Raw genomic sequence first — 21,669 nt, 5'->3', positions numbered from 1 at the left:
ATGAATTTTATCTGGATTCGCTTCAATTCCCCTATGGGATACCATAAAGCCAAGGAATTTCCCTGACGATACTCCAAAGGCACATTTGCTAGGATTCAGCTTCATGTGATACTGCCTCAACGTCTCAAATGTCTCCTGCAGGTCATCTAGATGTCTTCCTTCGTCCTGGCTTTTCACCAGCATGTCATCTACATAGACTTCCACATTCCGCCCAATCTGCGGACGGAACATGTGGTTGACCAACCTCTGGTATGTCGCCCCTGCATTCTTTAAACCAAACGGCATCACTTTATAGCAGAATAAGCCTTGACTGGTGACAAAAGATGTCTTCTCTTGATCAGCCTCGTCCATTCTTATCTGATTATATCTTGAAAAGGCATCCATGAAGCTAAGCAATTTGTGGCCTGCAGTTGAGTCTACTAACTGGTCAATGCGCGGTAACGGATAGCTGTCCTTTGGGCAAGCCTTGTTCAGATCAGTGAAGTCCACGCACATTCTCCACTTGCCATTCGCTTTTTTGACCATTACTACATTGGCCAACCAATCCGGGTAGTACACCTCCCGAATGAACTTTGCTACCATCAGCTTTTGAACCTCGTCCTTGATTGCATTATCTCTCTCAGGGGCAAACACCCTCTTCTTTTGCCGCACAGGCTTGGAGGAAGGACATACATTCAAACGGTGGGTAATGACACTAGGGTCTATACCCGGCATATCCTCGTGACTCCACGCAAACACGTCGATGTTTTTCTTCAAAAACTGGACGAGGTCTGTCTTAATCTTCTCTTCTAAATCTGCTCCCACCCTGGTACACCTCTCAGGGTTATCTTCATCCAAGGAAATATCTTCCAATGCTTCAGTAGGTTCTGCTACAACCCTCTTTTCTTCAATGTTCATTGCTTGAACTTGTTCATCCATGGCCAGCATGGCCAAGTAACACTCTCTTGCTGCCAGTTGGTCACCTTGTACCCGTCCTACCCCGTGTTCTGTTGGAAACTTGACTGATAAGTGGTAAGTAGAGGTAACAGCTTTCCAACTATTCAAAGTTGGCCTCCCAATGATGGCATTGTAAGAGGATGGACAATCTACCACAAGGAAGTTCACATCCTTGGTAATCTGTTGTGGATATGCCCCCACTACCACGGATAGGGAAATGGTACCCACTGGTTGCACCTTCATCCCCCCAAAGCCTACTAGGGGGGAGTTCACTGGACGGAGCTGGTCTCGTCCTAATCTCATCTGCTGAAAGGCTGGATAATACAAAATGTCTGCTGAGCTTCCATTGTCCACAAGCACTCTTCTGGTTGTGTAGTTTGCAATTAGTAAAGAGATGACGAGGGCATCATCATGAGGGTGATGAATTCTGTTGGCGTCCTCGTCCGTAAAAGTGATTGCCCGCTCGTCCGTGGATCTTGCTCTTGGTGATCGTCCAGAAAGTTGGACGCTCTGTACTACCTTCAAGTATGCTTTCTTGGACTTGGACGACTGGCCAGTTGTACTTCCTCCAATGATGACTCTTATCTCCCCGAGTGGTGGTCGCGATGAATCTTCCATCTTTCCCTTCTGTTTCTCGTCCCTCTGGTCTCGTCCAAGGAAACCCCTTAACTTCCCTTGCCTTATGAGATTTTCAATTTGCTGCTTCAAGTCAAAACACTCGTCCGTGTCATGACCATGATCCCTATGGAAGCGACAATACTTGTTCCTGTTGCGCTTATTGGGATCACCCTTCATCTTCTCTGGCCACTTCAAGGAAGGATCATCCTTGATTTGCATAAGGACTTGCTCAAGTGGGGCGTTTAAAGGGGTATACTGCTGGTTCCGTACTGGAGGGCCTGGCTTCTTACTTTCTCGATCTCTCCTTTCCTCCATCCGTCCCTTCTTTGGACGAGTACCTTGCTCATGCTGACGACTGGGATTTGCGTCCATTCTCTCGGACCTCTTCCTCTTCTTAGCAATGATTGCATCTTCTGCATTCATAAAATTCTGAGCCGAATGGACGAGTTCGGCCATGGACTGGGGCTCTTTTTCATAGAGCTTGTGTATAAACAGATCTGAATTCACCCCATTGTGGAAGGCTGCCAGTAGAAGCTTATCATCTGCTTCGTCCACACTGAGAGCTTCTCTGTTAAAACGGGTGATAAATGACCGAAGGCTTTCGTTCTCTCCCTGCTCTATTGTCAACAAACTGGACGAGGAACGCTTGTGCCTTTGTCCTCCAATGAAATTGTTAACAAATAACTTGCTCAACTCTTCAAAAGAACTCACCGAATTCGGAGGTAGTTTGCTAAACCAAACTCGCGCCGAACCCTTAAGGGTGGTTGGGAAGGCCCTACACATTATTTCATCAGGCACTCCTTGAAGATGCATGGTGGTTTTGAAAGTGGCTATATGATCAAACGGGTCACGTGTTCCATCATATGAATCCAGAGAAGGCAACTTGAACTTTGATGGTAGTGGGTGACCGTTGATGGAAGCCGTAAAGGGAGAATCTGTCCTGTGAACCAAGTCTTCTATCGGATTCGCCTTTTTCATATTCTCCTTCATTTCCTCCATAACTCTCTTCATTTGGTCCATTTCTTCCTTCAAGTATGGTACCGTTCGTGAAGTGGTGCCTCTGAACTGACTTCCAACTTCGGTGTTCTCTCTTCCACCGTGACTATCTGTTTGTCTTCCTTTACGTTCTTCTTGTGTTTGCCTCCTCATATTAATCTCCATTCGCAATTCTTGGTTTTGGCGAGTCAACTCCGCCATAGCGTCTGCCATAGATTGTGCTTGTTGGGCAGATGACTGCATGACCGGCGCAGACTGGCGATCGCGATGCGGGTTGCTGCTACCCTGATGGCCTGGGCTAGTAGCCCGTGATCTAGTCCGAACCATCAACCCTTTGTCACGAAGAAACAAATTGTGAAACAATCGTTCCCACAGACGGCGCCAACTGATGATTCCTTGGTTATCAGTGGGTTGATAAGACTTGAACGTTGATCTTCGGGCTATCTCCTGTAATACCAAAGACACAGAATCAGAGGGGACCGGTGTCGACCGGCCCAAAAATCCTCCGATGATCAAGTTAGTTATTTGGAACTCTCTGTAACGAAGAAGTGTTCTCTTAAAAGTAAGAAAGTGTCTGAATACCTTTTTCCTTCATCGAAGAAGCCTTATATAATGTGTGGAACGGTTATCTATTTGGTAACCGTTCCCAGTGTCGAGGAGTCCGGAGAATTGGGAGTAACCGCTGTGGAAGTTACTTAGGTCGGACGGCCGATGAACTCGTCCATTCATAATGAAGATGGACGAGACCTTCATGAGTAGCTCGTCCACGTTTAGTCCATCCATAATGAGGATGGACGAGACCTCCAGGATGATCTCGTCCACTTTTAGTGAAAGACGGACGAGATCATCTTGGAAGGCTTGTCGTCCATAAATGACGAGTAGATCTTGAGGTATTAAGCCCGTCCATATACGGACGAGGGTTGCTGGTATGGTTGCAATACTCCGCCTATTGTTGCTTCTTTCGTTGGACGAGACATATGGACGAGTCATGGGTTTGGGGATTCTGTGACACCATCAACATGGATTTGGCCAATGAAACCTTTAGTGGGCTGAGGTCGTAGTCTCTCACAAACTCCTAAGGAATAAATTTAAGTATGTCCTTATACAATCAAAAAATCAATTAAATAAAATTTATTTAATATTAACAAAACCAATATTAATTTCATATAGTGAATCAAATATCATCATTCAAACATAAAAATTAAAAACAAAATGATGCTCACTGTGTCAGCAAGACAAACTCCTAATTTTGTGATGTGTTCAGTTTAAACCTCTTTACTTGGTATTTAAAAAAAAAAAAAAATCTCTTTACTTGGTTTCAAAAAAAAAAAAAAAAAAAAGAAGAAGAAAGAAAAGGAAATGCATGGAACAAGTAAAGTTGTAATCTAATTTTTCGTGTTAAGAGAGATATAGATTATTTAGTGTGTAGTCATGTGGGAGATTAGGTGACTAATTTTGACAATCTACCATTTAGGATATTGATTTACAAAAATTAAAGTCTCAAGTTGTTAGGGGAAGTTGATCATGCTACACATTTACAATATTTTTGTTAAACAATTTGTGATTTCAATTTTGTTGAGTTTCTATTGATTTAATATTTTAGAGTCCTTGCAAGAGATAGGAAAAATAGTGTATAAATAATTTTTTTTAAACAAATAAATAAGGATTATATTAAAAGAAAGGAGAGGGAGAGGACCCATGTCCATCTCTAAATAATGGGTAAGAGAACCAATTAAGAAAAGAAGAAATGACTACAGGCCCATCCCATTTACAAAAGAAGCCTAATAAGCTAAGTTGTGAGCAAATTAATTAAGGTCATTGAATACAAAGCATAATTTCTAAGTAAAATGGGGATTTTTAAGAAGAAGTAAAACCATCGCACACCTTTAGTGCAATGGTCACTCCACAAATATAAGTATTTGTCGGGTGTGGGGGGCAAGGACTGAAATTCAAGTCTTTAAGAGAGAGCTTCACACACATATATGTTGGGAAAAATTCTTTATAACTGTGAATAAATTTCAGCAAGCATAGCGGAAGCACAACCATACAAGAACACAAAGATTTATGTGGAAACCCTTTCTCCTTGAAGGGAAAAATCACGGGACAAATTGTGAATAATTTCACTATATTAAATAGAGATTACAACACTTAGAGATACTACTTAAATAAAGAAAAACTCTCTTTTTCTTTTCACTCACAGTTCTCTTCCTCACTGTGTATTTTCTCTTACCCTCTCTATTTTTCTCTTTTCTTTTGCTTGCTCTCACTCATGCAGGTCTTCAAGACTGTACCAGTCCTTACACTTTGGAACTTCACTTCTTCTCTTCACTTTTTCAAATGGCCGAATGGCCTCTCCTTTTATTTCTTCATCTTTTCCTTCTTTTCTCTCTTTCATACTCTTCACATCAAATCACAATAAATACAAGCTAACTTATCTTGACTTTGTTTCAACCAATTTCTTTTCTTCAGCTCTCCTTTAGTCGAATGACCCTTGCCTTTTGCTTTTTCTTTTCTTTCTTCCTTCCAACGTGTCTCACAGGTTTAACATCACATATTCATTTATGTGGCTTGACTTTTGTACATCCCTTCATAAATGCTGTTGAAATTTTGTACATAATTAGAGAGGAAAAGATGAACCCAATTCTTCTCTTTCGGACAAGCTTCTCCAGCAAATTCAATTTGCTTTGTTGACTTCTTGCCAATTTTTCAATAAACTCATTTAATAAGCTAAGATAAAGTGTGAGCTCGACCATGATGCAGTGCACCCAACAATCTATACTTAAATTAAGGTGGAATAAAAATTCTATCTAGGAAAAAAAAGGTAAAAAGAAAAGAAAGAAAAAAAGAAAAAGAAGTAAAGGGCCATAGGGCGTAACTTTCAATAGAAAATTTGGGATAATGGAAGGATGGTACTGCAGATCTGTCAATCACAGATTTTAAATCTCCTTCAAATTAAACAAATGAGACATTATGATGAGTGGCCAATTTTACAGCTAAGAGGGCAATGATTCGCTACTTCAATATAATTCTTTTTAGAAAGCAATTATTATCAGTATATTTTGAACAAAAGAGGGTGGGGTCTATTTATAAAGGTTCATGGAAAATTATTTAATTAATTGTAAGATCCCAGCTATATAAATTTGACACGAAGCAAATGTATTGTAGAGCAAAACTTATTTGATGTTTTCCTTTGCTAATTATATATGAGGCACTTGGTGATCATGGCAATTGTGTTTGGCTTAATAAGCCGAGTTCTTGGGGACATATGCACAGCTGCTTCTTATGGTCCTCCATATATGCGTAAGTATACTACGCAGTTTTTGCTCATATATATATTTTTCATATAATATAATTCGATAGTTGCAATAACAAGAGAGAGACTTCAATTTTGGTTCACTCATAAAGAAGAGCAAATAAAGCCACTAATAAGTTACTGGGCTCTTGATGCTCCATACATCGATCTCAAGTAGTACATAATGGGAAAAGATTTTAGAACTTAAAATTTTTTCTTTCTGGTAACTCGCAGGGATAAACTTTTAGGAGTATTGAATAGGCAATATACTTTTTGCATTTCCTTTAGGTCAAAGCATGCGCGTAATGCCTAGTTTGCTTTGTAGTACAGCTAATTAAAATGCTCATTAGAATATCTTAATACAGCTACAAGGTGCAATGGAAATCAACAAGAACAGTTCCCTCCGGGAAATCTTTTTGTGGCAGTGAGTGAGGGATTGTGGGATAATGGTGCTGCTTGTGGGAGGCGTTATAGGCTGAGGTGCTTAAGTGGAAATAACAAACCATGTAAGGACGGTACCATTGATGTTAAGGTGGTGGATTACTGCCCACAATCGCCGTGCCCTTCTACCCTCCTCATGTCGAGTAATGCTTTTGCAGCCATCTCACACTCTCCGAAAGCAAAAATTAATGTCGAATATATCCAGTAAGTATGTTGTTCCTCTTCTTCTCGTTCGTCTTGTCCTTCTTCTTGTTACTTAATCTATTTTATCTATGAACTTATTCTGAATCACATGCAGGATATAACATTTTTATGGACCAAAACTCCTCTGCGTTTCATATCGTTACAATGATTGAATCAACATATATAGTTTCCTCGAAATTCTGAAAGGAGTATATGTACGGAATGTAACTTCGGATGTTAGAGGATGATTGTTGCTTGATTGTGTTGTTAACGGTCTATATCAATGTTATGAATTTAATATTGTGATTTAAAGATAAAATTTTAATAAAGGGGATTAGACTGTTTTTTTTTTAAAAAAAAATTCAGATTTAAGTTCTTTTGTAAATGAATGAATATCTTGGGAATTTGAGATATTTAATGAAGCTTCTAGGAAGCTCCACTCCCACCTACTATCCACTACCTAAATGATAGATCAAGAATGTATTGATCCTTTTGGTAAATTAAGTAATTAATTAGTAAAGTTAATTGATTAGATTCAATTACATGCAATAAGCGTGTTAGCACAAACAAATCACCAAATAAACTAAATGCAACAGAAATTAAATTTGACATGGGTGATTTGTTTACGAATGGAGAAAATCATCTAGGCAAAACCTTACCGGGTGAATTTAAGGTCACCACTCCCGAGAATCCACTATAATCAAAGCAAATGGTTACAAGTAAAGGAATCTTAGTACCTTATACCAACCTATAGTTGAACCTTTACCCCAATACATAATTGGACTTGTAATGTAGTGACAATCTCTCTTTTTCAATGCACAGCTCCCAGTACGTAACTAACTAATCGATGCACAGATCTAACCATGTGACTAACACACCAACTTGAGAAGGATGTTGGCTGCAAAGTTCTTTAGTTCATCCACACGATGAAGATCAAGAAACTTCTTGGTTACAAAACCCTACGACGTACAAACGCAGTAACTTCTTCAAGAGAAAGATGAATTCAGGCATATGTCTCCAGTCACAATATGCTTGCATAAAACCTTTGCATCAAGTTTTATCAAATGAGACGGCCTTTAAAATAATCCTTATATATATTTAAAGTTGTAAGAAAAGAAACCCTATATCAATACACATAGATATGTGTGAAATCAAATTTGAAAAACTGATTTTCGTAATTCTCGATAGATACAGCTGTCAAGCTTCACATTTTATATCTCGATAGATACATCCGTCAAGTTTTAAAGAACAACACTTCTTCACTTGATTCTTGGACATATTTGCATGGTTTCAATACTTGAACTTGAATTCTTGTTCCTTGAAATATTAAATACATCCTAGATCTACCCAATTACAAATAAAGTGCGTTTTGTCAAAGGATTAGCCAATTCTAAATGACATATGTTCTAAACATGTTCCACATATGTCCTAACAATCTTCCCCTTTGGCAATTCGTGAAAAAACCATAACAAACAAATAAAATATGAGAGAAGTCATAAATCACTTAACTCATATTCATTTGTTGAATACAATAAAATCTATCCTAACACAAACTCTTAAAAAACTTTGCAAGAAGAGAGTTCATGGCATGGAAGACCTTGACAACCTATATTTTTGAAACACTTTAAACAAAACTCATCACATCATTTTAGTGTGAAACAGAAATAAAAGATTGCATATAATGAATAAGAAGCATGTGCATAAAGAGAGAAAAAAAACAATACATGAAGAGATAGGTGAAAAAATGTAATAACAACCTCATCAAATATATATCAAATAAATATAAGGTTTGCTACCACTAAGTGGTCACAAGACCGATGTATAAAAACAATGTATCTAAAAGAGAAAGAAAAGAAAAGATACAAAAAGTCCTCACTACATCCCTTATAAAAGAAAATAAACACTCCTTCTAACAAAAATCCCCTATACTAACTCTCCCTTTAAGTACATGACTACTCTCATACCCAAAATTACACCCCTTTTTTGTCACAAATGACAAAGGGCAAGTCACTCAAGCAGTCATCTCCTCGTCACCATAAGAGCTAGCATCCTCATCCTCATCATCATCATCACCATCGAAGTCACCATCATTGTCCTCGTCCTCAGATGCCTCTGGAGAAGGAGACTCTACGAAGCCACCAAGGCGAGCCTCTCGTCGTGCAATACGACTGACATAGGTGTTCACCTGACACAACTCATCACTGAGAGTGTCAAGGCGAGCATCCATGCGCTAAAGTTGCACCATGACCGCCTCAAGGGTCACACCAACTGTAGAAGAAGAAGGAGCGGAAGAGATTGGAGAAGTTATTGTCTCGGGCCGCTTTAGTCGAAGCTGGGCCTTGCTCCGTCTAATGGACGTGCTGCTGATGGCAGCCATGATAGAGAAGTGAGCAAACTCTGGATAGGAGATAGACGCATGACAAATGATCCTCATGATAGCAGAAGGAAAAAATAAGCTTATCACAGATTGCTGTATCTCTATAAACATCCATGAGAGAGAGAATGAAATGAGAGGGAAAGTCTGTAGTAAGGTCCTCAATGAGGGAAAGTAAAAAGTGCGCACGAGGTTCAGTAATAGAGTTATAGTAAGACAAGGGATAAAGAACAAATGTCATCACTATGTTAAGGAACCTCGGACCTTTTGCAAAGCTCGAGCAAGGGGTGTTTTGACGGTCACCCCAAGATGAAGGTGTCTTGCAAAAGAGAGATGAGAGTTCGTCTTTAGACACAGTCTGCAGATGATGGCAACTGGGGTAATCAGGATGCGATACCCTCGAGACGTGTAGCACATTTGAGATAAGCTCCGAAATGACCACAATACAAGTACCTCAAATAGAAGTGATGAAACGAGGTATAGACGAATCAAAACCATGCATATTGGAGTACAACTCCTGTATGATCATGGTGGGAGAACTCACTAGGATCTCACAAAGAGACTCCCATCCTTGCCTGTGAATGACAGTCGGTAGATCAGTATTGAAAATATTTGATAGAATAGTGTGACGTTTCAAATGAAGGCCACGTTTAGAGAAGTTCTCTGAAAAGCCATGACGAGCTTTATCATTATGGAACCTGACGTGAGAAGGAGTTGGATCAGAAGAAGAAGATGCCCTGGAACGAAGAGGGTTTCGAGACGGAGTAGTTTTGTGCTTGGGTGCCATGCGCAGACTATCCGAGAGAAAGAGAGAGACACGCAGAAGAGTACCGATCAATAACAAAAATTAAAAGAAAGAAAAGAAAGGTACGTATGCATGAAAAATGTATGAACATCTGACATGCAACAAAATAAACATCATGGGCTTAGCCCAATCCAAACCTACTAGCACACAAGGTTTCAACATATAAAATACACATCTAAAATGCATGAAACATTGTGAAAATAAAAATGTGATGCAATGCATGAGCATATAGGATCATTTAAACATAAGCTAACCCAAAAATTTCACAAAAACCTCATCAATTTTGAAAAACCCCAAAAATTTTCAAAAACCCAAAAAACCTAGGTCTAAATGAATGAAATGCATGATAAAAGAGAGAAAAGAGATCATACCAGATGAAGAACACAAGGTTTGGGCCGAAAAACAAGTGGGGAACGTGAAGAGGTTGAGTGAGAAATGTTTGGGAGAGAGAAAATAATGTTTCTGTCAAGAGAGATTGGAGAGAAATGAAAAAAAAAATCGCGCATAAACTATATATTGAAAACTGAAGCTCGATGGATCAAGAGCTATCGAGAATCTGTCGAGCACTAATTCTTGGCAGATAAATCTGTCGAGGTGTTGTCGACAATCTGTCGATGGCCAAAGAACCTCGATGGATCGAACAACTATCTAGCATTTATCGAGTAGACAGAAACTTTATCAATGGATCGAGAATCTGTCGAGCAGCTATCGAGACAAATTCAAGAAAGCTTCGATGGATCGAGATTGCGTTTCTGTCGAGAAAGGAAGATCAAAGATCTTGATGGATAGCTAGCTATCGAGAGTTGTCGAGAAGTTGTCGAGATGTGTAAAAATAGTTTTTCAAAGAAGAGAAAAACATAGAAACGAATATAATCAAGCAAGCTACTCAACCAAAGATCCAACCAACATTTCAAGCTTTCAAAAACATTTCTCAACAAAAAAATGTCAAGCATTTAGATCCAAAACACACACACACACACACTAAACAAGTCTAACCAATTTTATATTTCAAAAACAAGTTAAGACAGTTTAGTGAGCATACGTTAACACATGAATTCCTTGTGATGGCCAAATCACATTGTACTTGCACATGTATCAAAAGTTGCAAAGAATTTTGCATATGTGTGAAAATATCGCAAGATTGCATAAGTGTCTACATGTTATGACGATTTGAGATATGAGAAAATCAATTTAACTCACATACAATCATAACTGATTGACGAGGACTATCGCCTTTGAGGTACATCCTATAACTCCCACATCTCCTAGAAGACACGCTTGCAATTATATATAAAACATTTTGATTCTTTTTGCTTTTATTTTTCTTTTCATATTTTTTCTTTTGAGCATATCATGCATGGGCATAAAAGAGAGAGAAAAGAAATACTCAATTATGTTAAGCTTTTGACATTGCATTTTTGCTATGCCAAAGCATACAGATGTCATTTCATGATTGGTGGGCAACATTGGTTATGCCTTTCTCTTAGGATTTTTTAGTTCTTTTTGTCAAAAAGAGTGATATGAGTGTTAAGTACAAGAGATTACTTAATTTCACTCATCACACACACGAGCCACAAAGCTCACTTGTTTAGTTGTGCATAGAGATGCTTATCTAAGCTACAAGAGATACAAGGTTTAGAAAACTTTGTTTCAATGGCTATCCAAAGTACACAAGTACCAATGTACATAAACACACACTGTTTTTGTATTTTTCTGATTTTTCAATAATTTTTAAATTTTTTTTAAAACAAAAATAAAGCAAAACTAAAAACAAACAAACAAAACATGTTAAACAAGGCAAAACATAAAACTAGATGCAAATGCAAGAGGAAGGAGGAGGAGAAGAGGAGATCAATCCATGGAGATAACACCAATGTTTTGGCAAAGGAATTCAAACTGTTTGCTATCAAGAGATTTGGTAAACAAATTAGCATTCTAATCATTAGTGTGAATAAACTCAAGAGTGAGAGTATCATATTTAACAAACTCCCAAATGAAGTGATATCAAATCTCTATGTGTTTAATTCAAGAATGTTGAACAAGATTCTTAGAGATGTATGACATTGGTATTGTCACAATAGATGGTAAGATGTTTTTGACGAATACCATAATCAAGAAGAAGTTTTTGCATCCATAGAAGTTAGGTGCAGCAGCTACCGGCAGCGATGTATTCAGTCTCCGCAGTGGATAAGGAGATGAAATTTTGCTTTTTGTTTATCCAGGAGACAAGATTATTACCCACATAAAAACAACCCTCCAAAGTACTCTTTCTATCATTAGCATTCTCAGTCCAGTCTGTATTAGAATACCTAGCTAAGACATCATTGGTGTCCTTACTATACCACACATCGAAATCAGCAGTGGTTTTGACATACTTTATGATTCTTTTCAAAGCAATCATATGAGACTCTTTGGGATTAGCTTGATATCTAGCACACACTCCCACACTGTAACTAATATCAGGTCTATTAGCAGTAAGGTAAAGAAGACTACTTATCATGCTTCTAAATAGAGAAGAATCAACACTTTTTCCTAACAAATAAACAGTGAGTTTAACATTTGGGCTCATAGGGGTTCTAATAGAACTAGCAGATTCCAAACCAAACTTTTTTCACAAGATTTTTAGCATATTTTGATTGAGATATGAATATACCTGACTCTTGCTGACAGATCTGCAACCCAAGGAAGTGATTCAACTCTCCAATCATGCTCATCTTAAACTCGGTTTGCATGAGTTTGGAAAAACTATGAGCAAGTTCATCCTTTGTCAACCCGAAGATGATATCATCAACATAGACTTGAGCAACTATTAACTCGTTGTCTTCCCTTTTGATGAAGAGTGTTTGATTAGCTTTTCCTCTTGTGAAACCATGTGAGACCAATTGTGTAAGCCGATCATACCAAGCTCTAGGGGCTTATTTTAAACCATATAGTGCCTTCTTGAGGTTCAACACATGATTCGGAAAGTGTGGATCAATGAAACCTTTTGGTTGAGCCACATGGACCTCTTCTTTAAGGAACCCATTCAAGAATGCAGTCTTCACATCCATTTGGTAAAGCTTGAACTTCAAGTGACATGCTAGAGCTAGAAGAATCCTGATGGACTTCATACGGGCTACAAGAGCAAATGTCTCATCATAGTCTACTCCTTCCATTTAAGAGTATCCTTGAGCCACAAGACGAGCCTTGTTGCGGATCACATTACCCTTCTTATTAGTCTTGTTGTGGAATATCCACTTTGTGCCAATGATATGCTCACCTACTGGTCTAAGTACTAGAGTCCAGACATCATTCATTTGAAACTAAAGCAGTTTATTATGCATTGCCTCAACCCAGCTTTCATCCTGAAAGGCTTCCTCAACTTTGTTGGGTTCAACCTGTGATATATAACAAGAAAAAGACACAAAGTTAGCAACACATTTATCAACTGTACGCTTCCTCAGTGTAAGTTCATTCATATTTCCCACAATAACTTCAGGAGGATGATTCAACTTGATCCTTGAGGAAGGTCCTTTCTCTTCATGAGATTCAGAATCAGGTGAGGTAGGTATATCTGCTGAACCTTCTACACCACTTAGAGTATCGAGAGTACTTGGAGATGCTCTTGATCAACAATTTCTTAAACATCCTTAGGCTCGGGAGGAAGAATTTCTTTAGGGATTTCCTCACTAATTTTCTTAGAGCCGGACTTTGAAGCCTGATCGATAACAACATTGACAGTTTCCATCACCTTCTTTGTTCTCTTGCTTGTAGAGAAGTATCCCAAAAATATTCCTTCATCGCTTTGGGAGTTAAATTTTCCCACATTCTCTCTATCCTTGAGAGTAAAACAAGTACTTCCAAAAATTCTGAAATACTTCACATTTGGCTTCCTTCCCTTCCATAACTCATGGGGAGTTTTCTTGATATCGGGTCTGAAATACCCTTTGTTAACCGTATGACACGTAGTGTTGACGGTTTCTCCCCACAAGCTTCTAGCCACATCCTTGTTATTCAACATGGCTCTAGCCATCTCTTGAATAACTCTGTTCTTTCTTTCTACTACACCATTTTGTTGAGGAGTAATACGAGCAAAGAATTCTTGAGATATACCTGATCTAGTGCAAAAGGACTCCATGTATGAGTTCTCGAATTCTTTACGTGATCATTTCGAATTTGATCAATCTTTAAGCTCTTTTCAATTTGCAATCTTGTGCACAAAACTTTAATGTGCTTAGGAGCATTTGACTTGGATCTTAAAAGAATGACCCAAGTGTACCTAGTGAAGTCATTTATTACAACCATGATGTATCTCTTTCCACCAAGAGACTCGTTTCTAGTTAGACCCATGAGATCCAAATGTAGTAGCTCCAATGGTCTAGATGTAGCGAATGTCTGAGTGCCCGGATATTTAGCTTTTGTCTGTTTCCCAAGCTAACACGGTCCACACATAACATTGTTCACTCTACTAAGTTTTGGTATCCCCAAAACTGATTCATGCTTAGATACAATTGAAAGATATTTGTAACTAGCATGTCCCATCCTTTGGTGTCATAGATCTTCATTTGGCAAACGAATGTTATTGCACACAATATCAGCATAAGGGACCAATCCATAACAATTGTCTAAAGTGTAAACACCACTTATGAGTTTCTTTCCAGACTCATTCAACACAAGGCATTTCCCTTTTGAGAATAGCACCATAAAATCTTGATCACATATTTGACTTATGCTCAACAAGTTCACTCTCAGACCTTTTACATATAGCACATTTGCAATGTCTGGCAGTCCATGTAGAGAGATTGTTCCCTTTCCTTTAATCTGTGATTTGCTCCCATCACTGAAAGTGACATTACCACATTTCTTAGACTCGAAAACCTTAAAGAGAGATCAGTCTCCAGTCATGTGTCTTGAGCAGTCACTATCAAGGTACCACAAACATGTGTCCATAACATTAAATACGGACTTCATCATGAAGCACACTTCATGCTTAGATGACAAATCAGTAGGAATGGTGTCTTCTCTCATCTGCCATTTACAAACAAAGCTTTTAACTTTCACTCTTCTTAGACGAACTCCTCTACACATTTTCATTCTGAGATAATCTAGTTTCTTCTTTGTCATGCTAAGATTGTTTCCAATAATCATCATGATAGATTTCAAATAACTTTTAGACTTGCATTTTCTGATACACTCAATCAAGTAGTAATTAGAAAAACAGGATGTATTTGAAACAAAAGATCCTTTCTTGCCGGTTGTAGCCATGACAACAAGTCAATGGATCACACAACAAAGATTAAAACCTAATTAGAGTGTGCCCGCTTTGATACCACTTGATAGGCTAAGAATGTATTGACACCTTTGGTAAATTAATCAATTAATTAGCCAAGTTAATTAATTAGATTCAATTACATGCAATAAGCGTGGTAGTACAAACAAATGACCAAATAAACTAAATGCAGAATTAAATTTGACACAGGTGATTTGTTTACGAATGGAGAAAACTACTGAGGCAAAATCCCATTGGGTGAATTTAAGGTCACCACTCCCGAGAATCCACTATTATCAAAGCAAGCGGTTACAAGTAAAGGAATTCCAGTATCTTATACCAACCTATAGTTGAACCCTTACCCCAATACATAATTGGACTTGTAATGTAGTGACAATCTCTCATTTTCAATACATGGCTCCCAGTACGTGACTAACTAATCGATGCACAGTTCCAAGTATGTGACTAACACACTAACTTGAGAAGGATGTTGGTTACTGCTTACTCACTCCCAAGTGCAGGAGATCGTAGCAATATAATTCTCGGAGTACCGAGCTCAAACCACAAGGAGTAGGGTAAATTCAAAGACAATATAATTAAATAACAATTTGGGTGAAGAAGAAAAATACTTTTACTTGGTGATTGTTAACAAGAATAATAATAAAAATTGATTCAAATCAATAATGTAAATACTAGGGCATCGGGATGTTTTCCTATATCGATATGAAATTCTTTGTGATCTAAGAAATTATATATTTCATAATTGATTGTTTTTATACAATTAAACACTTATGATTCGGTTGAACTGAGACAATTCAAGAACGCATGATAACCTCGATTGATAATGCGGTTAGAAAGGTTTTTAGAAAAACCCATTCACTTTAAAACCTGTTTTCTATTTGAAACTATTAGAAATTCATCTAAACAATAAGAAAAACATGATTGAACTTATTGAAAGTATGGAAGAACTAATACATCAAAAGAAATCTAATTAAACAATCAAATATGTCATTGATAAAATCTTAGAAAGAATCACATTAAATATTCATACCTTATAGAAGAAACATAACCCCTAGTCCTAGCAAAGAGTCTAGGCTGCCATTAGAGAAAGAAAAATACAAGGTTTTCTCTCCAAAATTCATTCTACCAGCCTCCCTTCTAAACCCTAATGTCTAAGTGTCCAAAGAAAATAAAAATCTTACTATTTTAATTTCCGTCCAAGTTTACAGCAGTAACTTGTGAGTTAATTTCGGCCTTTAAAAATTGAGAATTTAGAAAAACTCAAAACGAAAAGTTGTAGATATTTAAGTCACAGTTTCAACCCATCTAGCCTTGTGTCAATTGAATTTTTGAGGAGAGAGATACACCCAAAATACTGATCAGTGCTCAAATCAGATTTTTCCTTTTCAGATTCTGCCTCTTTGATTTCTTTCCTTATTTGAAGCTTCCAATCATGGTAGACGATCCAAGCACTCCAGCTGCATCTCCTTAGACATTTAAGCATGGTCCTTTAACTCCACTTTAATTCTAGTTTGGCCTCCATTCTCTTACAAATTCCTGTAAACTCATCTTTCTCGCATGATTTCCTGAAAGTAGAAAATTACACACAATGAATAGCATCTTATTCAAGAAATTATGTAAAGATAAATAATAGGGACTAATGTAAATCATGGCTTAATTATACAAATTAAGTATAGTAATTAGGAGACAACGCCCACATAAATATATAACAAGTATACATTTTAAGGTGTTATCAGTTACAAAGTTATTCAGTTCATCCACACAATGAAGATCAAAAAACTTCTTGGTTACAAAACCTTACGGTGTACAAACGCAGCAGCTTTTTCAAGAGAAAGATGAATTAGGGCATATGTCTCCGGTTACAATATGCATGCATAAAACCTTTGCATCAAGTTTCATCAAATGAGACAGCCCTTAAAATAATCCTTATATATGTCTAGGGTTATGAGAAAAGAAACCTTATACAAATACACATGGATATACGTGAAATCAGAATCGAAACATTGATTTTTGTAATTTTCGATAGATACAGTTGTCGAGCTTATTTGTTGAGCTTCACATTTTAAATCTCGATAGATACATCTGTCGAGATATCTGTCAAGTTTTAAAGAACAACACTTCTTCACTTGATTCTTGGACAGATTTGCATGGCTTCAATACTTAAACTTGAATTCTTGTTCCTTGAAGTATTAAACACATCCTAGATCTACTTAATTACAAGTAAAGTGCATTTTGTCAAAAGATTAGTCAATTCTAAATGACATATGTTCTAAACATGTTCCACATATGTCCTCACACTACATGCTTGAGCCATTGACCCTTAACATCACTTTTCAAAACTTTTGTCATTCTTAAGTCTTAACATTTTATCTCTCTGGAAGTCTAAGTCTTGAAGAAGAGAGTTTCAAATGGTAAGCAAACTTGAGCTTCGTTTACAACTTCACATAGCTTGGATTTTTGCTTTCTTCTTCTTCTCTGGTTTTTTTTTTCTTCCTAATAAATCATTTGATGCCAATTTGTTGTCTTTTCTCTAGTTTTTTTTTACCCTAACAAATCATTTGGTACCAATTTGTGTTGTCTTCTTCTCTGTTTCTTTTTCCCCTAAAAAATCATTTGGTATTGATCTATGTCAAGCTTATGTTTGAACTTTGAAATGAGATGTAAAAATTCAGAAAAAAAACCCCGAAAGTGCATTCTGGCCGGTATTGGCAGGATCGGCCCAAAGATTTCGGAGGTTGTAGGCACATGAGGCCTTTATGTTATCACTTAAATAGTATTTAACTAGCATTTTATATAATATTTTTTTTTAAAATCCATTCTTTTTACTTTTTAATATGAATTTTTTTTTTTGAGAAAATGATAAATTTATAATAAATTTTACTACAAAATGATGTTGTAGTGGATGTGATAAGTGACATGAGGCTTACAAAAATGCTAGAGATATTATAAAACTTACAACATGAAAATTACAAAGATATATCACCAATCACAAAAATTCATTCAAAAATGTATTCAATAGTTTGTTGAAGTCCACCTATCATATTCATCGTCACATCAAATCATAAAAGTTATGTAGCCATCGCACATCCTTGGCACAGTGGTCACTCCACAAGTATAAGTGTTTGTGAGGTGTATGGGGCAAGTTTCTAGGAGGAAGTTTCACACATATATACACTTACATAGGTTAGAGTAGAATTTTTATCTTGTATAAAAATAAATAAATAAATAAAATTTATGTAGTAAAATTGATAGTATTTTTAACATTTTCCTATTTGAATTACATGTGATTTGTAACATGCCTATTTGTAAGACTTATATATTTAAATTTGTCTTATCTCTATCTCTAGCATTACTTAATTCTTTGAGCTTTCTTAATAGTGAAAAAAAAAATGTAAGCTAAAATTCTTTAAATATCTCCCAAAAATATTTATTTAAAAAAAAATATTTTGACCTCAAAATTTAGGGCCTTTCTCTAGTTTTGGGGGGGGGGGGGGGGGGCTCTAGGCAATGGCCTAATTGGCCTAGGCCTAGGGCCGACTTTGGGTATTGGCCGAAATTCATTGGAATGGTCGAAACACCCTAAAACAAGCCGAAATTCGATCCGAGGTGGAATAATGGGTATTTCGGTTCTAGATTAAATACTTGTACGAGAAATTCCATTCATTCTAGCCAAAACAGAACAAAATCCATAACATTGGTCTATATATCTTGTAATACATAAATTTGTGATAATGATCAGGCATTGGATGTAATTTGATATTGATGTGATCAACATGATTACTACTAAACTCCAAAGTAGCCTTATAAAACAAGAGTCACTAATTCGAATCTTCCCACAGAAAAAAAAAAAAAAAATTTTGTTTTGATAATTCCATGTTATATTATTTTGATGTCTATACAACTTTACATATAGAGGTTTATGAAGATTTGAAATAATTTAAATCTATTGGTTCCTGAGAAGAAGAAAATCATGTGAGAGTAGAAATCATATGCAAAGAGTTTCTTTAGATGTTTAATTAGTGGAAATTGAGAATATTTGACAATTAGTCGACTCGGTCAAAATTTGGTCAACCGAAAAGCATTTTTGTCATTTTGCCTCTCAAATTGAAGAAAAAAAAATGGGTGAAAGAAAATGGGTGAATCAACTAGACATGGCAAAACGGGCAGGTCGGGTCGGGTCATGGGTAAAAAACAAGTCATTTTAAGCGGGTTAAAAACGGGTTTAGGGATCGGGTTGACCCGCATTTTTCACATGATTTTTTTTTAATTTATAATAAAGAAAACAACTTGTATTTGCTATTTGGAAAGTTATGCAACAAATTACTTGATGTAAAATGCATTATCTTGAATTCACCACTTATATCAAGAATGAACTCAGTTAAACTTATTATAACTTATTCAATAATTTTAAAATTATACAAATCCTAATATTGCTATCTAAAACAAAATAACACAAAGATAAGTAAAACAAATACGCAAATTTTATTCTACACAATATCAACATTCCAAAATATAAAACAAAATTACAAATTACTTATTGGATAACTCATTTGATAAAGAATAAAAACATATAAGAAATTTACAATCTTGAAAATTAATTTTATAATCTATTATCAATTATGGTTGGCACTCTATTTCAATTGAGATATACATTAAAGTTTAATTGCTTACTTATTTATATATGGTCTCTTTTATGAATATCATATCATTGTTAAGCAACACACACTTAGGAAATATCATAATTTATTTTAAAAAACCGTTTATTTTGGACATAAATTGTTAAAAATATAGGTCTAAGCATTCATAATTTATGCTAATTTGATACTTTGGCTTCACTATTTTCACATTTGTGAATATTTCTCATACATGTCTACAATTTTAAAATTTATATTTTTAACTCTACTTTAACTAAATTATCTTGGCATGTACTTTACTATTTGATATCTAAAAATCTTTACTCATTACAGAATGCTCAACTATTTATCTTTCAATTAATTTGCATGCAGTTATGTAAATGTATCAATTGTTTCCTTAAAACTCACAATAAACAATTAAACCAATATTGTCTTAATTTTACTATTTTTTTTTACCCAAAAAAAAAAGTTTTTAAAAAATGGTTTGGGTTCGGGTTGGGTTGACTTGCAAAAGACACAGGTCGAGTCACAAGTTAACCCGCTTTTATTTCGAGTCAAAAAATCGGGTTCGGATCAGGTATTTTTCGGGTCGGGTCAGAAAATTCTGACCTGTTTTGCCATGTCTAGAATCAACATTTAGATGGGACAAATTAAATTATTTTATATTCCCATGATTTCAAGATCAAAATATGAATTTTTGAAAATTTTGGGATTTAGAACGTAAATTGAGAGTGCACCAAATTTTGTGTTGACATCTAAAATGTGGGCTTGGACTTATTATGATCGAATGGCCAATATTTCAATCAAAATGAGGTTTGACTAGGTTAACTGTGGTCAAACTTGATTAAACTTGTGGAGAGTGTTTGAAAATATGTATTTTTGATGTAAAATAATGGAATTTGGTGGTTGGTTGAAATTTTGAATTTATTTGACCATTGTCAATTTGGTCAAAATTTGGTCACCAAAGGGCGTTTTGATTATTTTGATCGTTGAATCATAAAATCGGTCAATCTGACGTCCAATTGCCTATAATATTTATTTTTGGGTAGTTTTTAAAGTGGAATCAGGTTTTTTACACTTAAAATAAGGATGAACAAAATATGGTATTAACGAGTTCAAATCTTCTGTTTCACTTTTCCTGCTCCACTCTATATTCCACCAATAAAACCTTGCCACGTATTCACCTAATTAATTAAATACTACCATTAATTAATAATGATAATATTAATAAGTCAATAATGATAGTATTTAATTAATTGTGTTAATACGTGGCAAGGTTTTATTGGTGAAGTATAGAGTGGAGCAGGAAAAGTGGAACAGAAGATTTGAATTTGGTATTAACAAGGCTACAAAAATTGATATAGTAAAATATATCAGTAAGTCAACCAAAAGTCAAAACTTTTGGAGAGAGAGAGAGAGAGAGATTTTTAGAGTTCTTGATGATATCTCTGTGCATCATTACTAAAAAAGAGAGTGGCTTGGATGAGAGTAGAGACAGAGGAAAAGCCTTGTATAAAGGACTAATTTATTTTTTTATTTTTTTTAGCATCATATAAAGGACTAAATTGAATTTCTGCCTATTGCATATAATTTTGATTATGTTAGCTGGTGTTGATCAATTAAGGATTATATACGGATATATTGGATTGTGTGTATGAATAGACTAGGTAAATCATAATTGCTTGATGCAGAATCGATAGGCCTCTTTTTCCTCTAAAAGAGATAGTGTAATCAATTGAAAATATTCGATGAGGACTTAAAAGAAAATTGGTTGATAATATTTTTTTTGAAGTATACGTGTGTTTGTTTTTAATTTATTGAAAATTTTTAAGAAGTCCAATAGAATTACAAAAGCAAGAAATTAAGATTATTAAGAGTATATTTCTCATGTGGGTTCTAGTTAACTCAACTGGTAAAGTCTCTAATAGTTGAATAAAATATATGGGGTTCAATCCCCACCTACATCAAAAACTGATTGGTGTCCTGGTCTGATGATAAAGAATTATTATCAAGAACAGACGCCATAGGTTGAAATTCTTAAAAAAAAATATATATATATATATATATTTCTCATATTCATACAATCTCAGATACATTAATTTATACTCCAATGGTTTAGAA

The 21,669-nt window shown here is 35.9% G+C and overlaps 1 protein-coding gene across 1 annotated transcript; it reads left to right on the top strand.

The window, feature by feature from the left end:
* The first annotated feature begins 5,687 nt into the window (after positions 1 to 5,687).
* Positions 5,688 to 6,795, top strand: LOC126712955 (EG45-like domain containing protein 2). Its single transcript, XM_050412510.1, has 3 exons — positions 5,688 to 5,850; positions 6,208 to 6,487; positions 6,582 to 6,795. Exons 1-3 carry the CDS (start codon positions 5,754 to 5,756, stop codon positions 6,586 to 6,588), a joined length of 384 nt encoding a protein of 127 aa, XP_050268467.1. The 5' UTR covers positions 5,688 to 5,753; the 3' UTR covers positions 6,589 to 6,795.
* The last annotated feature ends 14,874 nt before the right edge of the window (positions 6,796 to 21,669 follow it).

Source organism: Quercus robur, chromosome 2 (genome assembly GCF_932294415.1).
Source record: "Quercus robur chromosome 2, dhQueRobu3.1, whole genome shotgun sequence".
In the NCBI taxonomy this organism is placed as follows: Eukaryota; Viridiplantae; Streptophyta; class Magnoliopsida; order Fagales; family Fagaceae; genus Quercus; species Quercus robur.
This window is presented reverse-complemented; position numbering and strand designations above follow the sequence as displayed.